At 43.8% G+C, this 26755-nt stretch overlaps 1 protein-coding gene across 1 annotated transcript in view; it reads right to left on the minus strand.

Annotated features, from left to right (window-relative positions):
- cstpp1 (centriolar satellite-associated tubulin polyglutamylase complex regulator 1) overlaps positions 1-26755 on the minus strand; it is a 458657-nt gene that overhangs the window by 191322 nt on the left and 240580 nt on the right. Inside the window, exon 3 of the mRNA XM_068046902.1 lies at positions 6879-7009. Coding sequence (XP_067903003.1) covers positions 6879-7009 — 131 coding nt within the window. The remainder of the gene's footprint in view (positions 1-6878; positions 7010-26755) is intronic.

Consider the following 26755-nt stretch of genomic DNA (forward strand, 5'->3'; position numbering starts at 1 on the left):
CAGCATGTGTAACAAGGTGGATGAATTGATAGCACAAATAGAAATAAATGGGTATGATATGATAGCCATTACAGAGATGTGGATGTAAGGTGACCAAGGCTGGGAACTAAATATTCAAGGTTATTTGACATTTCAGAAGGATAGGAAGAAAGGAAAAGGAGATGCGGTAGCTCTGTTAATAAAGAATGAAATCAGTACATTAGTGAAAAATGATATTGGCTCTGAAGATCAAGATGTAGAATCAGTTTGAGTGGAGATAGGAAATAGCAAATGAAAGAAGTCATTGGTGGGAGTAATTTATAGGCCCCTAACAGTAGCTATACTGTAGGACATAGTACAAATCAAAAAATAATGGGGGCTACTCAGAAAGGTTATACAAGAATTGTGGGCAGTACTCCAAGTGTGGTCTAACCAGGGTGTTGTATAGCTGCAGCATAACTTCCAGCTGCTTGCATTATAGTCCTCTAGGTATAAAAGCCAGTATTCCATTAGCCTTTTAGATTATTTTCTGAAACTGACCATGGCATTTTAATTGTCTATGTACATTGATCCCCAAGTCTCTTTGGACCTCTACGGTTTCTAGCTTTTCAGGATTTAGAGAGTACTCCGTTCTAGCCTCTTTAGGTCCAAAGTGGGTGACCTCACATTTATCTACATTGAAATTGATTTGCCAAAGTTTTACCCATTTCCTTAATCTATTTATAGATCTTTGTAATTTTATACTTTCATCTACATTGCTTGCATTGAAAGCTATCTTTGTATCATCAGAAAACTTGGATATGTGGCTCTCTATCCCATTATCTAAGTCGTTAATTAATACAGTGGATAGTTGAGGCTCCAACACAGATCCTTGTGGGATACCACTAGCCATATCCTGCCCATTATCCCTACTCTCTGTCTTCAGTGACTCAGCCAATTTCTTAACTAGGTCAATAATTTCCCTTCAATTCCATTAGCTTCAACTTTAACTAACAATCTCTTATGAGGGACTTTACCAACTGGAAGCCATATAAATAACATGCATTGACATTACCCTGTCCATTACTTTAGTCACTTTGTCAAAAAATTTAAGCAAGTTTGTCAGGAATGACCTCCCCATTACAAATCCATATTGGCTTGAAAATTTCCAAGGTGTTCAGCCACTTCTATCCTTAACTATTGACTAGTAATTTTCCAATTACTGATGTTATGTTAACTGATCTATAAGTCCCTGGTTTTCCTCCCTCACCTTTTTTAAACATCAGTGACATGCACAATTTTCCAATCTAAAGGAACAGTTCCCAAATTAAGAGAACTTTAGAAGATAATTGTTTGGGCATCTGCAATGTTCTCACCTAGTTCCTTTAAAACCCTTGGTTGGAAACCTTCTGGTTCTGGAGATTGGTCACTCTTTGGTGCCATTATTTTCTTCGTTGCTCTTATTTTTCTTATGATAATTTTGCTGAGTCACCATCCCTGATTCGATTATTGTTTCCCTGGGATGTCTGGAATGCTTTCCTCAGCAGGTCTGGCAGCTCTGATGAAAGGTCACAGATCTGAAATGTTAACTCTGTTTCTCTCTCCACAGATGCTGTGAGACCTGCTGAGTATTTCCAGCATCTGCTGTATTTTACTTTTGCATAAATATGGAGATGCTCTTTCATTCTAATACCCTGCAATACTCTCCTGAAGTTCACCCACAAAGTACCCCGATTTCCTTCCCTGCACCATTGGTGGTCATGCTGCCCAGCTGTGCAGGCCGCGAGCTGTAGAATTTGTCTCCCAAACGTCTTCGCTCTCCACGTCACTCCTCCTTTATGATGCTCTTTAAAACCTACCTCTTTCATCAAGCTTTTGCTCAAATCTCTTAATATCTCCTAATGTAGTTTGGTGTCAAATTTTGTTTGCCAGCTGCTCCTGTGAAAACATTTTACTATGCTAAAGGTAAAATACAAGTGCAACTTGTTGGAAGTGGTTTATAAGAAAATAAGAAATGGCCCCCAAGCCTCCTCTGCCATTCAACAAGATCATAGCAGATCTGATTGTGGCCTTAACTTTCCTGCCTTCCCCCCCAAAATCCTTCACTCCCTTGTCAAACAAAAATTTGTCCAACTCAGCCTTGAATATATTCAATGACCCAGCCTCCACTGCTCTCTGGGGAACAAAATTCCAAACACTAACGACCCTCTGAGAGAAGAAATGTCTCCCCATTTCCATCTTAAATGGGAGACCCCTTAATTTGAAACTGTGCCCCCTAGTTCTAAATTCCCCCACCAGGGAAAACATCCTCTCAGCATCTACCCTGTCAAGCCCCCTCAGAATGTTATACATTTCAATTAGACCACCTCTCAATCTTCTAAATTCCAATGCATAAAGGCCCAACCTGCTTAACCTATCCTCATAAAACAACCCCTTCATCCCAGGAATCAGCCTAGTAAACCTTCTCTGAACTGCTCTCAATGCAAGTATATCCCTCCTTAAATAAGGTGACCAAAACTGTACACAGTATTCCCGATGCGGTCTCACCAATGCCCTGTACAGGTGTAGCAAGACTTCCCTACTTTTATACTCCATCCTCCTTGCAATAAAGGCCAACATTCCATTTGACTTCCTAATTACTTACTGTACCTGCATGCTAACTTTTTGTGATTCATGTACAAGGACACCCAGGTCCCTCTGTACCACAGCATTCTGCAGTCTCTCTCCACTTAAATAATATTTTGCTTTTCTATTCTTCCCGCCAAAGTGGACATTTTCCCACATTATACTCCATCGGCCAAATTTTTGCCCACTCAGAATAGCAACACTGTCCTAGAATTATGTCAGAAATGGAATTAACACAATGCACCAGATGCCAATATACATCATAGCATCAGAATACCATGATTACATCAAACCTGTTCTATGTCCTACCTATTGGAATGAATCCAACTTTCTGGGTCAATAGACTCAACCCAGTAGACACATATAATGAGTAGGCTACAAGGCTATATAAGTACCAAAAACTGAGTCATCCTGTTCTTCCTTAAATGCAGAATGTGTATTAGCTTCACACAGGCACAAGATTTTTAAAAAAATGTTCATGCAAGTTTAATTTTAATTTGTAGCCCTAGGAAATGTGATTTTTATGAGCCTTCCCTGAAGCATTCCTTTAAGCATTATATGGACGGAGCTATTTCAACAAATAGAACTTAACAGTTCTATTCGTTTAAGAGGCATCTTGACAAATACATGAATAGGATGGGAATAGAGGGATACGGTCCCCGGTAGTGCAGAAGGTTTTTAGTTTAGACAAGCATCAAGATCGGCGCAGGCTTGGAGGGCCGAATGGCCTGTTCCTGTGCTGTACTGTTCTTTGTTCTAATAATTTAAAGGACCTGAAGCATGGGCCAGAATTTAACAATGAGGTGGTTGCCCTGCCCACTGGCTTGAAAGCTGGGGGAAGCCTACCTCCACTGGGCCTGGAAGTGTGGCTCAGTCCCTTAATTGGCTGCAGTTGGGTCTTCCACCCCTCTGAGGCAGGAAGTCCTGCCTCCGAGAACTGCCGGCCATTCAGGGGACTGGCAGTCTTCAGTCCCAGCAGCGCCACCAGGAGCTGTGGCCACTGCTGGGACTGCACCCAGACAGAAGAGGAACATTGATGTCGGCTTCCAAAAAGATTAATGGGGGTCGGGCCCCACCGGGGACAATCAGCTTGGCTCCAGCAAGTGGGAGCTGTCGGGAGTGTAGGAGGGGGGGGGGGGTTGTTTCCACGAAGGTGGCCTGTGCCACTGGGGGCGGGCCCTCTGTGGGGCACTGGGTTCCTGATCAGGAAGGCCTTCCCCCCGTAGCCCGCATGGAGGATGCCAGGCATTACAAGGTAGCTTCCTCCGGTACAAAGCTGCCCATCCGCCACTGGTAGAATACCAGTGGTGACAGGAAGGGGCCTAAATGTGGGCAAGCCGTCTGCCACCTACTCCGCAATCCCACCAGATTTTACTGCCCAACCCTCGCTGCCTAGCCCGCTCCTGGTGGGGTGCGTTAAATTCTGGCCATAGATTTTGTTACAACCGACAGCTCCTGTCCATAGCCCCCAATCAAAATATACGATTCTGATTGTGCTGGGAGAAACGCACTGATAATTCAATCCCGTCCCTCCACAGATCGGCTAACATATCATTTAAAACTTTCCAAATTAAAGAAAGACCTAACCGGATTGTATCATCTATTAACCCCTGAATGAGGCTAACCAAACCAGGTGTCTTTAAATCAACAAATTAACTCTTTAATTAAAAGAACTAAATTCTTAAATACTATGAACATTTAAAAATATAAAAATTAGAGTCCTTGCAAATTTACAGTCCAAAGTTGTTCCAAGTCCCCCGCAGAATGTTGTTCGAAGTCCCCTGCAGAATGTTGTTCAAAGTCCCCCACAGAACGTTATTCGAAGTCCCCCGCAGAATGTTGTTCGAAGTCCCCTGCAGAATTTTGTTCAAAGCCCTCCGCAGAATGTTGTTCGACATCCTCGCAGAATGTTGTTCGAAGTCCCCCGCAGAATGTTGTTCGAAGTCCCCCGCAGAATGTTGTTCGAAGTCCTCGCAGAATGTTGTTCGAAGTCCTCACAGAATGTTGTTCAAAGTCCAGCGAATTTCAACAATTAACGACTTGCAAACACTTTCAACAGAATCAATCTGACTTTAGAGTTTTTGAGGGATAAAAGATTGTCACAGTCTAACTTCCCTTTCTTCAATTTAAATTACCAGAGATCTCTGCCTTGGCTTGACTTTTTAGAATTTCAAGAGATAATAATTAAACACAAAAATCCTATTTCCTTCAGTAAAATGGTTGAGAGTTCTTTTTCAGTGCTGACACCACAGCTGTCTGTGTCTTCTGTGAGAACAAACTGTCTTCCACTAATCACCCAGTTCAAAATTGAGTTGAAACAAATGTATCGCATCAGGCTCACACCCAGTGGCTGTTTCCATGGTTATGAGAATGCACCCTTTGAATGGCAGTCTCCAAATGGCTGTTTTGAAGGGAACGAAAATGCACCTTCCTATAACTCCTAAGATTTGTCTGCTCTTAAAGCAATACTGATCCCTTGCAAGCCAGTCAGTCTGACGTCGGTAGTGGGCAAATTATTGGAGAGGATTCTGAGAGACAGGATTTATGATTTTTTGGAAAAGCATGGTTTGATTAGAGACAGTCAGCATGGCTTTGTGAGGGGCACGTCATGCCTCACAAGCCTTATTGAACTCTTTGAAGATGTGACAAAACACATTGATGAAGGAAGAGCAGTGGATGTGGTGTATATGGATTTTAGCAAGGCGTTTGATAAGGTTCCCCATGGTAGGCTCATTCAGAAAGTGAGGAGGCATGGGATACAGGGGAGGTTGGCTGTCTGGATACAAAATTGGCTGGCCCAGAGAAGACAGAGGGTGGTAGTAGATGGAAAGTATTCAGCATGGAGCTCGGTGACCAGTGGTGTTCCGCAGGGATCTGTTCTGGGACCTCTGCTCTTTGTGATTTTTATAAATGATTTGGATGAGGAAGTGGAAGGCTGGGTTAGCAAGTTTGCCGATGACACGAAGGTTGCTGGAGTTGTGGATAGTGTGGAAGGTTGTTGTAGGTTGCAACGGGACATTGACAGGATGCAGAGCTGGGCTGAGAAGTGGCAGATGGAGTTCAACCTGGAAAAGTGTGAAGTGATTCATTTTGGAAGGTCGAATTTGAATGCGGAATACAGGCTTAAAGACAGGATTCTTGGTAGTGTGGAGGAACAGAGGGATCTTGGGGTTCATGTCCATCGATCGCTCAAAGTTGCCACCCAAGTTGATAGGGTTGTTAAGAAGGTGTATGGTGTGCTGGCTTTCATTAACAGGGGGATTGAGTTTAAGAGCCGCGAGGTTATGCTGCAGCTCTATAAGGCCCTGGTTCGACCACACTTGGAATATTGTGTTCAGTTCTGGTCGCCTCATTATAGGAAGGATGTGGAAGCTTTAGAGAGGGCGCAGAGGAGATTTACCAGGATGCTGCCTGGACTGGAGGGCATGTCTTACGAAGAAAGATTGAGGGAGCTAGGGCTTTTCTCATTGGAGCGAAGAAGGATGAGAGGTGACTTGATAGAGGGGTACAAGATGATGAGAGGCATAGATAGAGTGGATAGTCAGAGACTTTTTCCCAGGGCGGAAAGGGCTATCACCAGGGGGCATAATTTTAAGGTGATTGGAGGAAGGTTTTGGGGAGATGCCAGAGGTAGGTTCTTTACACAGAGAGTGGTGGGTGCGTGGAATGCGCTGCCAGCGGTGGTAGTAGAAGCAGATACATTAGGGACATTTAAGCGACTCTTGGATAGGTACATGGATGATAGTAGAATGAAGGGTAGGTAGTTAGTTTGATCTTAGAGTAGGTTAAAGGTTCGGCACAACATCGTGGGCCAAAGGGCCTGTACTGTGCTGTTCTATGTTCTATGTTCTAAGCCTTAAAGGCAAACTGCATATTTCAGGGAAAAAAAACTACAGGACCATGACAGTTTAAAAAACATGTGGTTCTGGTTCCTGCAGCTGAATAACTGTGACCACATAAGACAAAAGGATACAAACGTGAAAAAGAAATCCTAGTTTTCCCAGACCACCTGTGGGAAATAACATTTAATCATACAGCAAAAAAGTTTCTTCTAGCTTAAATAGCAGTTTTGTAAAGCATACGCCCTCTTTCCCCAAACAGTCGGTTGCAGGATGGTGAAGCTGCAAGCTACCAACATATTGCATGAAATAATTACTTTACAAAAGAAGCTGCATAAATTCTGAATAACTTCTGAATAAAATTTGAAAGTAGAAGATCACATTAACAAGTTTTATTTTTGTAAGCAACACAGAAATCCCATGAACCTTCTTAAAGAATCATGAAGAATGACTTACCTCCATTCTTGCCGATTTGTCGAAAGCACTGCCAGAACATTCGTATAAATGAAGCTCTATTGTAAGGTGTGGCCTTGATGAAGTTGAATTCACGAAACAAAATGTGACTTCCATGTTGGACACTCTTAAAACTAAACAGAAAAGAAACAATATTAATTCTCGTTCATACATACAAACAACTAAGTAATTTCATTACTGAGATTGAATGGGGCAACCGCAAATCAAACAGTATGGACTGTGAGAAAGCGTTTAAGTTATGGGGATGTAACAAAATATATGCATAGACCTCATGATAATTATACAACCTGTTTTTCCCCTATGGTATGCAGTTCTGGGCATTCCATGATAGGAAGGAACCCAGAGAAATGGAAAATGTACAGTGATAATTCACTGGCATGATACTAGGAATTAGAGGTTATATTTGTGAAGACTCATAAAATGTGACTTTGTTCACTGGAATCGAGAAGGTTAAGAGGGGAGTTAAAAGAAGTTTTCCAAATTCTGAAAGGTTTGACAAAGTACGACAGTGAAATTTTTTGCAAAAGCAAAATGCTGCAGATGCTAGAAATCTGAAATAAAAACAGAAAATGCTGGAAGTACTCAGTAGGTCCGATGCATTTGTGGAGAGATAAACAAAGTTAACCCAGTTCGGAACAAGAGGTTGACAACCTGAATGTTAATTCTGTGTGAATTCTCATTAGTGTCACGGGGTTTCCGACAGCAGGACCGGAAGTTGTCGTAACTTCCGCTTCCGCCGCAAATCCCGTTTCCCATGCAATTTTGTATTTAAATTAGCCATGCGGCAACGGGCACGGGAGACACGTGGGATCATGTGGCGGGGGCGGCCTTTCAGTGGTGGAACCCGCTGTCACTGCCCCGAGCACCATGATTGCCACAGATATAAAACGTTCTGTGCTTGCAGCCTCAAGGATCGTGTAAGTATAAATTGAAGCTTTTACTGAAATCAAAATGTTTTTGCCTTCATTATTTTGTGAAACTCACCACCAACTTCAGATCATTTATTTTCCTTACATCCAAAGTGAATCAAATGGTAGCCAGCAGGCAGCGTCTGCCCCATGGTTCAGTGATGTCTCCCTGCAGGTTCTCCTGCAGGCCGTCAGGGAAAGGCAGGAGGTTCTCTTCCCTGCAGGTGGAGTCAGAAGACCTTCCCGCCTCACCAAGGTGGCCTGGATAGAGGTAGCAGAGGAGGTCTCGAACCGTGGGGTCACTCATAGAACATGGGTGCAGTGCCGCAAGTGCACAAATGACTTGTTCAGATCAGCGAGGGTAAGTGGTCCTGGTGAAACTACTCCATTGTTTTCTTCCTTGACTCAGTGTCTTTAAGGCAGAGGGTACACAAGGAATGCAGTGGAATGTGTGAGCAGTCTTGGTGCCATTCACTAAGTGATGATGCGCCAAGATGAAGATTGGCATTGTTTACGTGATTTGATGTGTCGTTCAAAAGCCAATTCAGAATGAGCGATGGTGATGCGTGCATGCAATGGTTGTGTTGCATCATTTGCCATTTTATTAAATCTGCACTTGTCTGCTGCAGGATAAACGAAGACACAAACAGCGTGAGCGTGAAAAGACAGGAGGAGAAGACAGTGATGTAAGGATGCTGACCACTGCTGAAGAGGAGGCATCTGAGATTGCAAGAGAGGAGGGAAGCAGGGCGAGCAGAGATGGTGAAACAGGAGCCACAAGGTGTAAGGATGAAGTGTCATCTCTGCTTTTGCAGCCATATGTGAAAACTGAAGGAAGTTGTGTGAACTCATGTGAAGCACATGATTAAAGTGCTTGTTTGTGTCTTCACTGCAGGTGCCCACACTCAAGTCGCAGAACGGCACGTGGCCCCAGAATCCTCTTCTGGGGAGGAAGAAGAAGCCAATGCCCCAGAGGGTGCACCATCACCTGCTTCTTCTTCCACCTCCACTAGCACAGATACATCCACATGGTCCGAGGGGAGGCGGGGGGTGGGGTTTAAGATTAGAATCTGCGTCACAAGTTGGTGTGCACAACACAGACACGTCCCAGCAGCTGAGGGAGCATGTGCCTGACAATCAGAGGACTGCTGAGGACCAGGTCACTGTTCACCTCCAGAATGTTGCCACATCTTGTGCAAGGCACAGCAGACAATGATTATTCGTGACACCCTCTGTGGCGCGTACTGAAGAGCCCCTCCAAACCAGCCAAGGCAATGGAATCGCATTTTCAGCATGCCAATGGTGTGTTCAAGATGGCTCTGGTGGATGCGTGAGCGACATTGTACCTCTCTTCAGCAGCACATTGGGATGATGTACTGGTGTCGTCAACCATGTACACAGTGGGTAACCCTTGTCACTCAAGATCCATCAGTCCATTTCAGCTGGTTCCACAAAAACTGCTTGCAGCTGGGAGTTCCTCAAAATGTAGGAGTCATGACAGCTCCCTGGGAAATGTGCGCGAACATGCATGATTCTTCTCCTGTGGTCGCAAACCAGCTGTACGTTTAAAGAGTGGAAGTCTTTGCGATTGACAAAGACAGGAAGCTGGTCCCAGGGAGCTCTAATGGCCACAGGAGTACAGTAGATCACACCTTTCACTCTCGGAAACCCAGCGAGGGTGCCAAAGGCTGCAGACCTTGTTGCCTGGCTGTCCTCATCTACAGGCGAGTAGGTGAAATCATTGGCATGTCAAAAAAGGGCCTCTTTGATGCACCTGTGGGTCACAGACTGCGAGGTGCCACATATATCACCAGTGGATCCCTGGAAGGAGCTGCTGGAGAAAAAACTGAATGCAGCAGTCACCTTGAGGGCAACTGGCATGAGATTCCCACTGAAGCGGAGCGGCTGCGGGTCATGCTGCAGGATCCAACTTATTAACCCACAGGTTGAAATATGAAAATATAAATATATACCCTTCTAAAATAATTACACACACACACACACACCAGTTACAGAAAAAAATAAAGAAAAAGAAGAAACTGGCTCTGCAGAGATCAACTTTAAAAAATACTTTGGCAAAGTTATTGTCAATTCTTGAAGAAAAAGGGATAAGATATGGAATGTTCCAGATGGCCTTTGGTCTGGCATCCAGGTGTACATAGACAGCTGTCACTGGGATCTATCTGGAACAGTTCTGTTCAGGAGACATTGAGGAGTAGTCTTGCAGGCTTTTTGGGAGAATTACTGCATCAGTGGTTTCAGCTATCACACTGGATTCTCAGAAGATTTTTCAAAACAGGTGGAAAAGCATGAGTTGGGTGGCTTTTCTCTTAGCAGGCTACACACCAACAGAGCATTCGAACAGTCCATGACCAAATCAGAAAGCCAAAACTCCTCGCAACCATAAACCTGGACATGTGACTTTGTAAACAATTCCAATAGCCAGCGAGGCTCCTTATGCTTATTTAGCACTCCATTGTCTCTTCCAGTAAGTATATTAAAAAAAATCCAACGTGCCCTTCCAGTAACGCTTTTTAAAAAAAACAAATCCAAAATCCAGGCATCTCCTCAGTCTTTCAAATGAACCAATTTTCACAATCTTTTAAATACGTGTCATCAAAAAATATTAATAATAGAAGCACCTTCATGATACCTCCACCCTTGGAGGAATGAAACACCATTTTTAAATGCATTTCATTATAATGTGTGGACAAAAAACAAAATATAAAAAAAACTAAACACATTTACACACTCATTCTCATTCACTCTTTACCTGTAACTAATACCGTTATGCCCTGTACCATTTTTGTACTCAAATAATTCAAAGCAAAGTTAAATTCTGGACAAAGCATCAGCAATTACATTGTTTTTGCCTGTAATGTGGATTATCTTTAAGTCACAAGGCTGCAATAGGAAACTCCATCGAAATAGTCTGGCATTCTAGTTTTTGAATTTTTCAATAAAGGCTAGGGGATTTTGATCAGTATATAACAGTGTCTCTCTGTAGCCGTGGCAGACATATACTTCAAAATGTTTAAGAGCTAGTAGTAAACCCAGGGTTTCTTTTTCCACTGTTGAGTATCTCTTTTGGTGTGAATTTATCTTTTTGGAAAAGTATCCCACTGGTCTTTCTATGCCTGATTTATCATCTTGTAACAGGACTGTACCTACCCCCAGGTCACTGGCATTGATTTCTACCTTGAAGGGCTTAGTGAAATTTGGAGTAGCCAACACTGGTTCATTAATCAAAATTGCTTTCAGCCTCTCAAAAGATGTTTGGCACCCCCCTGACTATAGTACCTTGGCTTTCTTTTGTAGCAAATCTGTCGGTGGAGCAGCTATAGTGCTGAAATTTGGTACAAACCTGCAGTAGAAACCACACATCCCCAAAAACCTCACCATTTCTCATTCAGTCTTAGGGACAGGGAACTCCACCAATGCTTGTACTTTTGCTGTTCTTGACAACACTTGTCCTTGCCCGAATATATGCCCTAGGTAGGTTACCCAGGCTTTTGGCAAGGTTTATCATCAAATCAGCCAACTGTAATTTCTAAACAGAGCTTCTAGTTCTTCTAAGTGGAACTTCCAAGTGTCACCCGTATACCAGCACATCATCAAAGTAAACCACACAGTTAGGAATATTGGCTACCACTTGGTTCATTAGTTTCTGGAAAGTTGCTGGGGCATTTTTTAGCCCGAATGGCATCACTCAGAATTGGAAAAGTATGACTGGTGTGACAAAGGCCAATATTTCTTTAGCTCGGGGTGTTAAAGGAACCTGCCAGTATCCCTTCAACAAATCTATTTTGGTAAGAAACGTGGCACTGCCAACTGTCAATACAGTCTTCCAAATGAGGAATTGGGTAGGAGTCTGCCTTTGTTACTGCATTAACCTTTCTGTCGTCTATGAAAAATCTGGTTAAACCGTCAGGCTTAGGCACTAACATGACTGGGAAACTCCAGCTGCTTGACTGGGTTCAATTAGGTGGTTTTCCAACATGTATTGGATTTCTGCTTTCACCTGGACCTGGTTCTCTGGACCTAGGTGATAAGGATGCTGTTTTATAGGAGAGGATTCTCCTACATCCACATCATGTATGGCAAAGGTTGTAAATCCTGGTTTGTCCCTACAGACTCCTTTAAATACTGTGAGTAGCCTTGTTAGGTCTCCTAAATATGAAAGCATAGTGTCTAATCTCCCTAACAATTCAGTGTTAGCTAACTGGATAGTGGGGGGGTTCAATAAAAGCAAAATACTGTGGATGCTGGAAATCTGAAATAAAAACAAGAAATGCTGGAAATACTCAGCAGGTCTGGCAGCATCTGTGGAGAGAGAAGCAGAGTTAACGTTTCAGGTCACTGACCCTTCTTCAGAAGGAGGTTCAATTTATATTTGGGGAGGTGGTGGTATAGTGGTAATGTCACTGGACTAGTAATCAAGAGCCCAGGCTAATGCTCTGGGGGCATGGGTTTAAATCCCATCAAGGCAGATGGTGAAATTTGAATTCAATCACTAGATCTGGAATTAAAAGCTAGTCTAATAGTGACCATGAAACCATTGTCGATTGTTATAAAAACTCATCTGGTTCACTAATATCCTTTAGCGAAGGAAATCTGCCATCCTTACCTGGTCTGGCCTACATGCGACTCCAGGTTGACTCTTAAATGCCCTCTGAAATGGCCTAGCAACCCACTCAGTTCAAGGGCAATTAGGAATGGACAATAAATGCTGGTCTAGCCAGTGATGCCCACAACCCACAAACGAATTGGAAATTGTCTAGACCTCCTTCTGCATCATCCGTTTTCAGCGGTTCACCCTGTAAATGCAGTAATACGTCATCCCAGGTTGAAATGTTCGGGTCTTGGCATGCTTGTCTGCCCATTTCTTCATGATTGTTTGGGAAGCTTTAAGGTGTTTCTGAGCCACTTTGCAGGCACTCGTGAGCCGCTCCTGGAACACGGCTACATAATCTAACATGGAAGGTTTGTCCCTCTGTTCTAAAAACTTTTCTTTGATTAGTTTCAGAGGAATTTTTACCTCATGTCTATAAACTAATTCAAAAGGACTAAAACTGGTAGACTCATTAAGTGAATCCCTAGTGGCAATGAAAAGAAACAAAAAAAAAGAAATTCTAGCCTTTTGTCCCAATCATGGGGATATTCATGACAGAATGCCCTGATCATCGTTTTGAGGGTCTGATGGTATGATTCTAAAGCTCCTTGTGTCTGTGGCTGGTATGCTGAGGACTTTAACTTTACGCCCAGATTACTCCTAAGTTCCTGAAAAATTTTAGACATTAAATTGGAACCTCGATCCGACTGATTCTCAACCAGTAATTCATATCGAGTGAAGAATTGGGTTAACTTCTCTATCACTATCCTAGCAGAAATTGTTCTCAAGGGAATGGCCTCCGGGAACCGAGTAGCCATATCTATAATAGTGAGTATATATTGGTGTCGTACTTTTGTTTTCGGTAAAGGTCCCACACAGTCTACCAACATTCTACTAAATGGTTTCCCAAAAACTGGTATGGGAATTAGAGGTGCTGGTTTTATTGCAGGCTGCGGTTTTCCCACAATCTGGCACATATGGCACGTTTTACAAAACTGCACCACGTCCTTGTGAAGACCTGGCCAGTAAAAATGTCGACTTGCAGCTTGAGTCTTCTGGACCCCTATATGTCTTGCCATAGGAATTTCATTGGCTATCCTTAATATTTCCTCGTGATACCTGGGCAGTACCACTATCTGGTGAACCAACGTCCATTTGTTGTCCGCAAGTCTGTGAGGAGGTCTCCACTTCCTTATCAAAATTCCATTTTTAATATTATAGGATTCCGGAACTCCTTCCGCCTCAGCTTCGGTTTGAGCTGATTGTGCGACTTTACTAAACTCTGGTTCGGCTTGCTGAGCCTCGATCAGAGAAGACTTAATGAACATTTCCTTCGGATTATCCAAATTCCCAAAGAAAGTTTCAGATAGCCAAATATCTGCCTGTGGTGCCAATTTCACGTCCGACAATGGAACATGTTTAGCCATTGCTCGGGTCACTACACATGAAGGAAAAATTCCTGGAACTTTTTCCTGCAACTGCTCTGGGCTGAAATATTGGTAAACAATGTCGGTCCGCCTGTGCGGACCACAAGTCATGGAGCCGCTGTGATACTCAGCGCGGCGGCTCATTTAAATGGCCGGTTCGGACCGCCCACCCAATGACGTGGAGGGGGCAGGCTGTCCGTCCTCTGCAATGGCGTCAGCAGCCTTTGCACAGGCGCTGATGTCATTTTTAAAGGGCTTCGAGTCCTTCCATTTAATTTAAATATTTAAAGAAAGAGATTACAAATTTTTTTTAAAACATTTAATTTGCCCCTCTCCCATCAGCCCCCCCCCCACCCCCGGCCCCAATAACCATGCAATGCATCACTTGCCCTCTACCCTCCCTGGACAAGGATCTGAAAGTGCGGGAGATAAAGCCACCGGCACCAATTAATTCAGGTATTTACATTAGTTTACATATTGAAATTGGGGTCCCGTCGCCGATCGTTGGGGGAGCCGCCATGAGGACTCGCAGCCGCCAGCAATAGGGGGCCGGGCCTTCCCTGTATCGAGGTCCGTGGCTCTCCCTGAGGCATTTTACACCTCTCCCCCGACATGACCCCCGACACTGGGGGGTGCGGGGGGCTGTAAAATTTGGCCCTCTGTCTCCTTGACTTCACTTGGTCTTTCTGTGATTACTGAAGCAGCTACTATCTTTGCTCCGGCCAAATCATTCCCCAGGAATAGGTTTACTCCATCTACAGACAAACTATGGAAAACTCCTATGGTTACTATTCCAAACCTTAGGTCACACTCCAGGTACACCTGATACAAAGGTACGGGTATATACTCCCTGCCGATATCACTCACTAAAACCTTGGCATTCAATGTGCTCTCTGGTGGAAAAGTCATGCCTTTCCCCAGCAAAGAGTTTGGGCGGCTCCTGTATCCCTAAGTATAACTAACGGTTTACCTGCCTCACTTGAGTAATAAGGAGTTACTTTTCCTTTTGACAAGAATTCACTATAGCTCTCAGGTATCTTGTTCACAACCCCTGCATTCAAAGTGGCTTTTTGTACTTGGCCTTAAAGCTGCAGTCAGAGCTACAGCTTGATCTGTCGTACTCTCGGCCAGGCCCTTGTGTACCCCAATAAGTCCCATGGGTTTACCCTGCAACTTCCAGTAATCCGCATGAAGATGTCCCACCTTGTGGCAATGGAAACATTTCATCCTCCGGACCTCATTCCCACCCTCAGCAATTTCCTTTCTGGCCTGAGGAGGAGATCCCATTATGCTCCCAACTGTTCCTTCTTGTCCCTGGTTACTTGCCTTCCTTTCACCTTCCCACCTTCTATCCTTCTTGGGTTTGTGGGAGTAACAGAAAAAAGGTTTAGACCTGTGGACAAGTTCGTAGTCATCAGCCATCTCAGCTGCCTGTCTGGCTGTTGAAACCCTCAAGTTCTCTACATGGATTTTTACTAATGGAGGGAGTGAATCTTTAAATACCTCCAGGAGAACTATTTCCCTAAGGGTCTCATACGTGGTCTCTACCTTTAATGCCCGCATCCAACAATCAAAGTTAATTTGCTTTACCCTCTCAAATTCTATATAAGTCTGCCCTGGCTGTTTCTGGAGGTTCCATAATTTCTGCCTGTGAGCTATCAGGGACTATCAGAGCTATCAGAGGGTTAGATAGGGTGGATAGTGAGAGTCTTTTTCCTCGGATGGTGATGGCAAACACGAGGGGACATAGCTTTAAGTTGAGGGGTGATAGATATAGGACAGATGTTAGAGGTAGTTTCTTTACTCAGAGAGTAATAGGGACGTGGAATGCCCTGCCTGCAACAGTAGTAGACTCTCCAACTTTAAGGGCATTTAAGTGGTCATTGGATAGACATATGGATGAAAATGGAATAGTGTAGGTCAGATGGTTTCACAGGTCAGCGCAACATCGAGGGCCGAAGGGCCTGTACTGCGCTGTAATGTTCTAATTCTAATTCTAACTCATAAGTAGTGAGAATAGCCTTTTTTGCCATTTCATAATCTGCAGAAGCCTCCTCAGAAAGTAAAGCATAAACTTCATGAGCTCTGCCTCTCAACCTGATTTGCATGAGCATTGTCCAGTTTTCTTTTGGCTACCTCATCTGTTTAGCTATCTTTTCAAAAGAAATAAAAATGCCTCTACATCCCTCTCAAACTTCAGGAGGGTTTGCACAAATTTAAACAGCTTCCCACTGGGACCCTAGTTGGAGTCAGCTTCCTCCTCATCAGAATTTTCCCTGGAGTCAAGACCACCTTTTTGTTTGAGTCCCAATCGTTTAAGCTGGTATTCCCTTTCTCTCTCCTTTTCTTCTCTTTCTTTTTCTCTTTCTCTTGCCCTTTCTTTCTCCTGCTGCTCTGCGTGCTCTCTTTGAAATGCCCTTTCTCTTTTCTGCTGCCCTGTTTGCTCTCTTTGAAATGCCCTTTCTCTTTTCTGCTGCTCTGCTTGCTCTCTTTGAAATCCCCTTTCTCTTTTCTGCTGCCCTGTTTGCTCCCTTTGAAATGCCCTTTCTTTTTCCCTTTCTTCTCTTTCTGTTGCCCTTTCTCTCTCCTGCCACTCTGCTTTGTTCCTTTAAAATGCCCTTTCTTTTTCCTTTTCCTCTCTTTGAAATTCTAGCTCTAACATCTTCCTGTCCAACTGAATCTGTGCCAGTGTTACCTTGTCTTCTTCCGATTCTACTTGTCCCTCTGGCACTTTCACTTCAATCTTCAGTTGTCTGGCCACCAGTAGCTGAATTTCAGGTCTCCTAACTTTTGGTCTAATATCTATCTTCAAGTGCTCCACCACACTTAACAGCTTGTCAGTGGACAATGCCTTTAAAAAATCATAATTTATTCCAGGCTGCTGCACAAACGCACTTGCATCAAAAGTAGCCATTCCGGCAGTGTAAGCTTTACTCTAAGGCACAAGAAACCTGGCATTTTCCTTTTCCCCTTTTCAAATATTATTACCCCACTTACAATTGCACTCTGTCAACTTTGGGTTATCCCAGACGAGCCCCCAATTAAATGTTACGACCGAGGTTGGAGGAATGCACTCTCTTTCTCTAGTTCTACTAATCCACTGGTCACAACATGTGTTTCAAAGTTTTATGGCCATTTATACACTTTATCTATATTAGTTTCAGAATAAAAATCTGCCAACCAGCTTTCTTTAATAAACAGCAACATTATTGATTTATTATAAAACAAGATTAATCAACAAAGATGCAAAGCTTATTAACCCACAGTTTGAAATATGAAAGTACAAATATCTGCTTTTCTAAAATAACCTAACACACACACACACACACACACACACACACATCAGTTAAAGAAAAAATAAAGAAAATGAAGAAACTGGCTCTGGATCAACTTTTAAAAAATACTTTGGCCAGGTTATTGTCAATTCTTGAAGAAAAAGGATAAGATATGGATTGTTCGGATGGCCTTTGGTCTGGTGTCCAGGTGCACATAGATGGCTTCACTGGGATCTTTCTGCTGCAGTTCTGTTCAGGAGATATCGAGGAGTAGTCTTGCAAGCTTTTTGGGAGAATTACTGCATCAGTGGATTCAGCTATCACACTGGGTTCTCAGATTATTTTTTAAAACAGGTGGAAAAGCATGAATTGGGTGGTTTCTCTCTTAGCAGGCTACACAACAACTGAGCATTCAAACAGTTCAAGCCCAAATCAGAAAGCCAAAACTCCTGACAACCTACAAACCTAGATGTGTGACTTCTCTGTAAACAACTCCAATAGCCAGCAAGGCTCCTTATGTTTATTTAGTACTTCATTGTCTCTTCCAGTAAGTGTGTTTTTTTTTAATCCACAATGTCTTTCCAGTAACTCTTTAAAAAAAATCCAAAATCCAAGCATCTCCTCAGTCTTTCAAATGAACCAATTTTCATAACCTTTTCAACATAAGTCCTCAGAAATATTAATAATGGAAGCACCTACATAGCAATGCGAAAAAAAATACCTCCCACCTAATTTTATCACCCCACTCGCCACCAAGTCCGCCATGGCAGACTGCAGTGAACTCCCCCCTCTGTTTCTCTCTCCACAGATGATGCCAAGCTTGCTGAGTGAGATTGTTTTCACTGGTTGGCGAATCGGTAACAAGGGTGCTTAGAATCAGGATTATTGCTGGAAGAGTGAAGGGGGTGGTTAGAAGAATTTTTTTCACAATTATTAGAACGCTGGAATGCTTTACCATAGCAATTACTGAGATACAGAGTATATCATAAATTAAAAAGGAAATAAGTATTTGAAAGTGACAACTATTAAAACAAGGAAGGGCAGAGAAGTGGGATTAGAGTTGAAAACTTCAGTTGAAGAGTTAGAACCATCGTGCATATGAGTGGCCAGCTGGCCTCTTCCTGTTTTGTGATTTCTGTTATTTAAAAAAATATATAACTGGAGTAAAACAGTACAACAAAAAGATTCAACAATGGTTAAGTAAATAAAAACTCTCGTTATGCTTCATCTACTGAGCTGGTAACTGAAATTTGGAAATGGTTCCACAAATGCAGACAGCCACCTCACGGAAAGGATGGGGGAGAGGCCATCAAAGCTGAGCTCAATCTGATTTCCATCAAATGTCCACAGATGGATGTGGCACTGTGGAAAATTGTAGCATTACGAAGGCCATAAAGTAACAGTACACACCTGGGGATCTCGGCAGACAGCTCAAAATGTGGTGGCCTGCGTTTCCTCAGTCGCAGGTATGACTCTAGGATGGCATGCTTCCTCCCTGGTGACAGGGTCAAGGATGTCACTGAGTGGCTGTAAACATTCTGAGGGGGGAGGATGAACAGCTAGAAGTCATGGTCCATATCAGTACCAATGACATAGTTAAAAAGAGGGATGAGGTCCTGCTGGAGAGATGGTGCAGGAGGGAGGGCTTTATATTAGAACAAAGAACAGTACAGCACAGGAACAGGCCATTCAGTCCTCCAAGCCTGCGCCGATCGTGATGCCTGCCTAAACTAAAACCTTCTGCACTTCCGGGGACCGTATCCCTTTATTCCCATCCTATTCGTGTAATCCGAAGACATTGGCACTAATCTACCCTCTAAATTTTTTGTAGTGGGTAATTTATTTAAGTTTGCATTAAATTTTTTTGTGGGACCACACATGTGCAGTAACTTAAATGGGCCTATTTGTGTGTGGCCTGCATGAGAACTTCTGGGTTCCTGTGCAGCCGTGCAGCTTAGAGGGAACATTGATTGGGACCAGTTTTGGGGAAGGTGGGACGTGTACAAGTCGAACGCATTGCATCTCAACAGCCTACGACCAATATCATGGTAGGGAGGTTTGCTCGTGCTGTTGGGGAGAGTTCAAACTAACTTTTCAGGGGGATGGGAACCCGAGCATATATTCAGAAGGGACAGAAGCAAAGCTGGAAATAGAAGGCAGAAAATTAGTATGCGAGAATGGAAGGTTTAGGAAACAAAGGCTAGAAAATAGACAACAAAGGAGTTGTTCAGTGATTAGTGATATATACTTCAATGCAAGGAGTCGAGTGAATCGGGTAGACGAACTGAGGGTACAGACTGACACTTGGAAATATGATATCATAGCTATTACTGAATAATGGCTTAAAGAAGGCAGGAATGGCAGTTCAATATTCTGGTACTGGGTTTTCAGATGGGATAGAGAGAGGGATAAAAAAGGAGGTGTCACAATATTGGTTAAAGAAACTATCAGAGCTTGGCGAAGGATGATATGATAGAAGGAGCATCAAATGAAACTATATGGTTGAATGGAGGAACAAATTGCTGGGAGTATACTTTGGACCGTCAAGCAATCAGAGGGAAATAGAAGAGCAAATATGTAGGCAAATTGCTGAGAAGTGCAATAGGGCAGTAATATCCTCATTAACTGGGATAAATTCAGTGTAAAAGATATAGAGGGCACAGAATTCTTAAAATCCATTCAGAACTTTTCTTTTAGCCAGTATGGAGCAAGCCCAACAAGAGAAGGGGAAGTTCTGGATTTAGTTTTAGGGAATGAAACTGGGCAGTTGGAAGGGCTATCAGTGGACGAGCTTTTTAGTGGTAGTGATCATAATTCAGTTAGATTTGAGCAGTCATGGAGAAGGATAAGAGACCAAGGGTGAACATTTTAAATTAAGGAAAGGCTAATTTTACTTAGCTGAGAAGTGATTTGGCAAGTGGACTGGAAACAGCTACTTGAAGGTAAATCAGTGTCAAAGCAGTGGGAGATATTCAAGGAGGAGATAAAGAGGGTTCAGAACAAATATGGTCCTAAAAAGAAAAAGGATGGGACTCCCAAATTTAGAATCCCCTAGATGTCAAAGAGTATACAGAGTAGAATAAGGCAAAAGAAGAAAGCTTATGTCAGATGCCAATACTGCAGAAAGTCTAGAGGAGTAAAAGAAGTACGGGGTGAAATTAAAAAGGAAATTAGGAAAGCAAAGTGAGGGCATGAAAAAATATTGACATGTAAAATCAAGGAAAGCCCAAAGATATTTTATAAATAGATAAAGAGCAAGAGAATAACTTAGGAAACTGTAGGGCCGGTTAAAGACCAAAAAGGTAACTTGTGTGTGGAGGCGCTCAATGCAGGCATGGTTCTGAATGAATACTTTGCATCTGTTTTCACAAAAGAGGGGCACAAAGCAGACATTGTAGTTAAGGAGAAGGGCTGTGAAATATTGAATGGGCTAAGCATTGTGAAGGAGGAAATATTAAGGTGTTTAGCATCCACTAAAGTGGATAGATCACCAGGCCCAGGCAAAATGAATCTCTAAGAGAAGCAAAGGAAGAAATAGCAGCAGCTCCAACTATAATTTTCCACTGGAGGACTGTTAATGTTGTACTGTTATTTAAATATGGAGGAAGGGATAGCCCAAATAATTAGAGGCCTGTCAGCCTAACCTCATTGGTGGGCAAATTATTGGAAAAGATTCTGAAGGGCAGTATAAATCATCATTTAGAGAGGCACAGATTAATCAAGGACATTCAACATGGTTTAAGGGAAAGTTGTCTGACTAACTTGATTGCATTTTTAAGGGGATAACAATGAGGGTCAATGATAGTAGTACACTTAACATAGTTTACATGAATTTTAGCAAGGCTTTGACAAGGTCCCACATGGCAGACTAGTCAGAAAATTAAAAGCTCATGGGATCCAAGGGAAAGTGACAAGTTGCAGCCAAAATTGGCTCAGTGACAGGAAGCAAAGGGTTATGGTTGACGGGTGTTTTTGTTGCTGCAAGGCTTTTCCAGCTGGGATCTGCAGGGCTCAGTACTGGGTCTCTTGCTGTTCATGGTATATATCAAAGATTTCGATTTAAATGTAAGGGGGGTGGGGGCATGATTAAGAAGTTTGCAGATGATACAAAAATTGGCCATGTGGCTGATAGCAAAGAAGAAAGCTGTAGATTGCAGGAAGCTATCAACAGACTGGTCAGGTGGGGATAAAAGTGGCAAATGGGATTCAATCGGAGAATGGTGAGGTAATGCATTTGGGGAGAACAAATAAGGCAATACAATACACACTAAATGGTAAGATTCTGAGAATTGTAAACAAACAGAGGGACCTTCCATATCCACATATCCCTTAAGGTGGCTGGACAGGCAGATAAGGTGCTTAAGAAAGCATGCAGGATACTTTCCTTTATTAACTGAGGCATAGAGTATAAGAGTAGGAAGGTTATACTAGAACTGTATAAAACACTAGTTAGATCACAGCTAGAGTACTGTGTACAGTTCTGGCCACTGCATTACAGGGAGGATGTGATTACAATAGAGATGATACAGGGGAGATTTACGAGGATATTGCCAAGAATGGAGAATTTTAGCTATGAGGAAAGACTGGATAGGCTGAAATTGTTTTCTTTGGAACAGTGGAGGCTTAGGGGAGATTTCATTGGGTGTATAAAATTACAAAGTCACTCCCGATACCGCAGTGGCTCGCTGACATCATCAGAGTGCTCCAAGCTGCGCTAATGTTCAAACGGTCTCCTGCGCATGCACAGCCTACATCTTGTGTTGCCTGGACTAACTGGCGCACGCGCAGGAAAACGCTCTCCCCTCCTCGACCACTCACTCCAGGCTGCTCGCTCCCTGCTTCCCCCCACCTCCCGGCTCTCCAGCCGCTCAATCCTGGCATCCCCCCACTGTCCGACCGCTCGCTCCTCGCTTCCCCCCCAGCAACCAGCCACTCGCTCACCCTCCCCCTCCCGCTCTCTGGCCGCTCGCTCCCCCATCACCCTCTCCCTCTTCGGCTGCTCGCTCCCCCCACCCCCACCCACTCTCCGACTGCTCGCTGCCTCCTCCCCCTCTCCCTCTCCGGCTGCTCGCTCCCCCCTCCTCCTCCCGCTCTCCGGCAGATCGCTGCCCCCTACCCCCTCCTGCTCTCCCCACCCCACCCCCTCCCACTCTCCCCAACCCCCTCCCGCTCTCCCCTACCCCTTCCTACTCTACGGCCGCTTGCTCGAAGAAGGGGCGAGTGTCCGAGAGGAGGGAAGCAGCCAGCGGACTAGAGCAAGGGCTGGATTTCGCACCAGGTGGACGGGAGCTGGCCAACAACGGGGAAATTGGTCTCGGCAAGGGTGGTCGTTTGGGGGGAAGTGAGGGAGGGGCATCTTGGGTCCTGGGGGTGGTTGGGGAAGCAGGGGCAGCTCTCAATTGGGCACCCTGTGCCCGTTTGTCAGGGCCAACCCCCCGGGTGCTCAGAGGCCGCCCGCTTTCACTGGGCAGCCTTTCACGTCTCCCGGACGTCCGCTTGCCACGAGTAAAATCCCCATGGAGGCGGGCGAAGGCCCTTAAGTGGCCGTTAAGTGGCCACTTAAGGGTCTTGATTGGCCTCAGGTGGGCGGGCCGTTTTCCTTCCCCCCCCCCCCCCCCACTCCGCCAACCGCTGTAAAGTTGACCAGTGGCTCCCACTCAATTTTACGCCACCCCCAACCGACCCGCTGGGGCAGCGTAAAATTCAGCCCTATGGCTTCAAAATTATCCCCTGAAAACTAACCTTTAGTTAGCAAATGGGTAAATGCCGTGATTAAGTGATCCTGAAATATAAGACAGTTGTGACAAAATCAGTAAATGTCTGGATACGGCCACACTGGGCCAGGTGAAGACTGATGTAGTGCAAATCCAGCCCAATTCACATTAGTGGAATCATAAAGCATTTAAAGCACAAGGACATTTCATTTAAGGGGCAATTACATTGTAAATGAACAAACATGAAGTTCAAAGTCCTTTTTATTCAGTTTTGTAATGATTTATTAAGAATTATTTGCCTTTTGTATTTCAACTTTAGTCAGCATTATTTTACATCGCAGTTGAATTGAAAGATAAAACAGAACTCACACCTGAAATTTTCTTACTGTTCTATTTCTATAACAAGAACTTTTTGATTCTTTGGTTAAAACTTTTTAATCTTCATTTGAAACTGTTTTGAGATTTTGAGCGCACAAAAACTGAAGAAAATTTCACAGGATTACATCCATATCACTGATTACCTTCCTGTATTTTTCTCAACTTTATAAAGGCAAATTCAGAAGACTACATCCATGTCAGTGATTTCCTATATTTATATCAATCATAGAATTGCACAGCACAGGAGGAGGCCATTCGGTCAATTTTGCCTAAGCCAGCACCTTCAAAGAGCAATCCATATTATTCCCACTCCTCTGCTCCTTCAAGATAGTCCTGCAAAAATTTCCCTTTCAAGTATATATTCAATTACTTTTTGAAAGTTACTATTAAGTATGCTTCCACTACTCTTTCAGATAGTGCATTCCAAGTCATAACAATTTGCTGCATAAATCAATTCCCCTCATTTCCCACCTGTCTCTTTTGCCATTATGTTAAAAGCTGTGTCCTCTGGTTACTGACCTCCTTGCCAGTGGCAACAATTTCTATCGACTTTATCAAAACCTTCATAACTTTGAACAACTATATTAAATTTCCCTTTAATCTTCTATGCTCGAAGTGATGCAATCACAGCTTCTGTACTCAGCATTGTCTCTCAGCCCTGGAACAGTTCTAGGAATTGCTGTGCCCTCTGTGAGCACTTGACATCTTTCCTAAAGTGTGGTGCCCAGAATTAAACTCAATACTCCAAATGAGACCCAACCGGTGATTTATAAATGTTCGGCATAATTTTATTGTTTTTGCACTCTATACGGCTGGATTTTACCAGCCCTCTAGGGATGGGCTGGGAGGCAAGGAGGGAGGGGCCCATAAAATGGCAAGGGAAGGCAGGGGTGGAGTGCCCGTCTCCTTCCTGCCATCATGACATTTTACCAGCGGCAGGGAAGGTGAAGGACGGCCCTCCTGTCCAGAGGCCAACTGCACCACTTAAGTGGCCAATTAAGGGTGTCTTCCTGCCGCTGCTGATGAGTCAGTAATCCTCCATGTTGAACATCACTTGGAGGAAGCACTGAGGGTGGCAACAGTGCAGAATGTACTCTGGGTGGGGGACTTCAATGTCCATCGCCAAGAGTGGCTCAGTAGCACCATTATTGACCAGGCTGGCCGAGTCCTCAAGTCATAGCTGCTAGACTGGGTCAGCAGCAGGTGGTGAGGGAGCCGACAAGAGGGAAAAACATACTTGACCTCATCCTCACCAATCCGCCTGCCGCAGATGCATCTGTCCATGACAGTATTGGTAGGAGTGACCACCGCACAGTCCGTGTGGAGATGAAGTCCCGTCTTCATATTGAGGTTACCCTCCATCATGTTTTGGGGCACTACCACTGTGCTAAATAGGATAAACTTCGAACAGATCTAGCAATTCAAAATTGGGCATCCATGAGGTGCTGTGGACCATCAGCAGCAGCAGAATTGTATTCAACCACAATCTGTAACCTCAAGGCCCGGCATATTCCCCAATCTACCACTACCATCAAACCGGGGGACAAACCCTGGTTCAATGAAGAGTGCAGGAGGGCATGCCAGGAGCAATACCAGGCATACCTCAAAATGAGATGTCAAGCTGGTGAAGCTTCAACCTAGGACTACTTGCGTGCCGAACAGGGGACGCAGCATGCGTTAGACAGAGCTAAGCAATCCCATAACAAACGGATCAGATCTAAGCTCTGCAGTCCTGCCACATCCAGTCATGAATGGTGGTGGACAATTAAACAACTAACAGGAGGAGGTGGCTCCACAAATATCCCCATTCTCAATGATGGGGGAGCCCAGCACATCAGTGCAAAAGATAAGGCAGCGAGAAGTGCCAAGTGGGTGATCCATCTTGGCCTCCTCCTGAAGTCCCCAACATCATAGATGCCAATCTTCAGCCAATTCGAGTCACTCCACGTGATATCAAGAAACGACTGAAGGCATGGAATACTGCAAAGGCTATGGGCCCTGACAACATTCCAGCAATAGTACTGAAGACTTGCACTCCACAACTTTCCGTGCCCCTAGCCAAGTTGTTCCAGTACAGCTACAACACAGGCATCTACCTAGCAATGTGGAAAATCGCCCAGGTATATCCTGTACATAAAAAGCAGGACAAATCCAACCTGGCCAATTACTGCCCCATCAGCCTACTCTCAATCATCAGTAAAGTGATAGAAGGTGTCATTGACAGTGCTATCAAGCGGCACTTGCTTAGCAATAACCTGCTCAGTGATGCTCAGTTTGGGTTCTGCCAGGGCCACTCAACTCCTGACCTCATTACAGCCTTGGTTCAAACATGGACCAAAAGAAAGTCCTAGCAGTGGCCACCGCTCCCAGTGGCACTGCGGAGACTACTGTGCTGCCTGCCCTCCAATTGGCCAGCAGCTCCTGGAGGTGGGCTCCTTTCCCTCAAAGGGATGGAAGCTCCGATGCTGAAGGCTGAAAAATCCAGCCGGGGAGCCCACAAATGGTTCAGGTGGGGTTGCCATTGGCTTTTGGGCCTGTCATTGGGGTCCCCGGACGCCAAAAAAATTCAGGCCAATGCCTCTATTTATAATGTCCTATATCCCATATGCTTTTTGCAAAACCTAATCAATCTTGAAAGACTTGTGTTTGTGAAATTAAGAAAAAGCCTATATATCATTCTGTGAAGTAGCAGAATGTTTACACAATGGATGTAGAAGCAATGGTCAGCAGTAATGTTCTATTCATCAGCCTCATTTACAGTGCCTCTAATCCATTCCAAAACTAATAACATGCAAGATGCCCATATTCAACACTTGAGCATACACCAAAGAAAATCTGACCATAAGAGGTCTAAATTCACCATTTGAAACACATGATACAAAATTTGTATTTTGTATTTTTTAAATGTTCTTGGGATGTAGACAACACCGGCAAGGCGATATTTAATGCACATCCCTAGTTGCCATGAGGGCATTAAAAGTCAATGATATAGTAAGGGACTGAAGTCATGTGTAGGCCAGATTATGTATTGGTGCGAACCCTGGTAGCAATTACAAGATTGCAAATTGGCACTAATGTGGTAAGTTTTTCTGGTGTTACACGCAGGTGGGAAATGAAAGAATGACTAAATGATTGATAAGGAAGGTAAAATTAGACTACGAGAGAAAGCTAGCTAGAAATATAAAGTCAGATCCTCTGTTTAAAAAGGGAGCGAAGGATAGACCGAATAATTACAGGCCAGTCAGTCAAATTATTGGAATCTATTCTGAGAGACAGGATAAACTGTCACTTAGAAAGGCACAGGTTAATCAAGGATAGTCAGTATGGATTTGTTAAGGGAAGATCTTGTTTAACCAACTTGATTGAATTTTTTGAAGAAGTAACAAGGAAGATAGATGGATTTTAGCAAGGCTTTTGACAAGGTCCCACATGGCAGACTGGTTAAAAAAATAAAATCCCATGGGATCCAGGAAAATGCAGCAAGGTGGATACAAAATTGGCTCAGTGGCAGGAAACAAAGGGTAATTGCTGACAGCTGTTTTAGC

The sequence above is a fragment of the Heterodontus francisci genome, chromosome 14, assembly GCF_036365525.1.
Source record: "Heterodontus francisci isolate sHetFra1 chromosome 14, sHetFra1.hap1, whole genome shotgun sequence".
NCBI lineage: Eukaryota > Metazoa > Chordata > Chondrichthyes > Heterodontiformes > Heterodontidae > Heterodontus > Heterodontus francisci.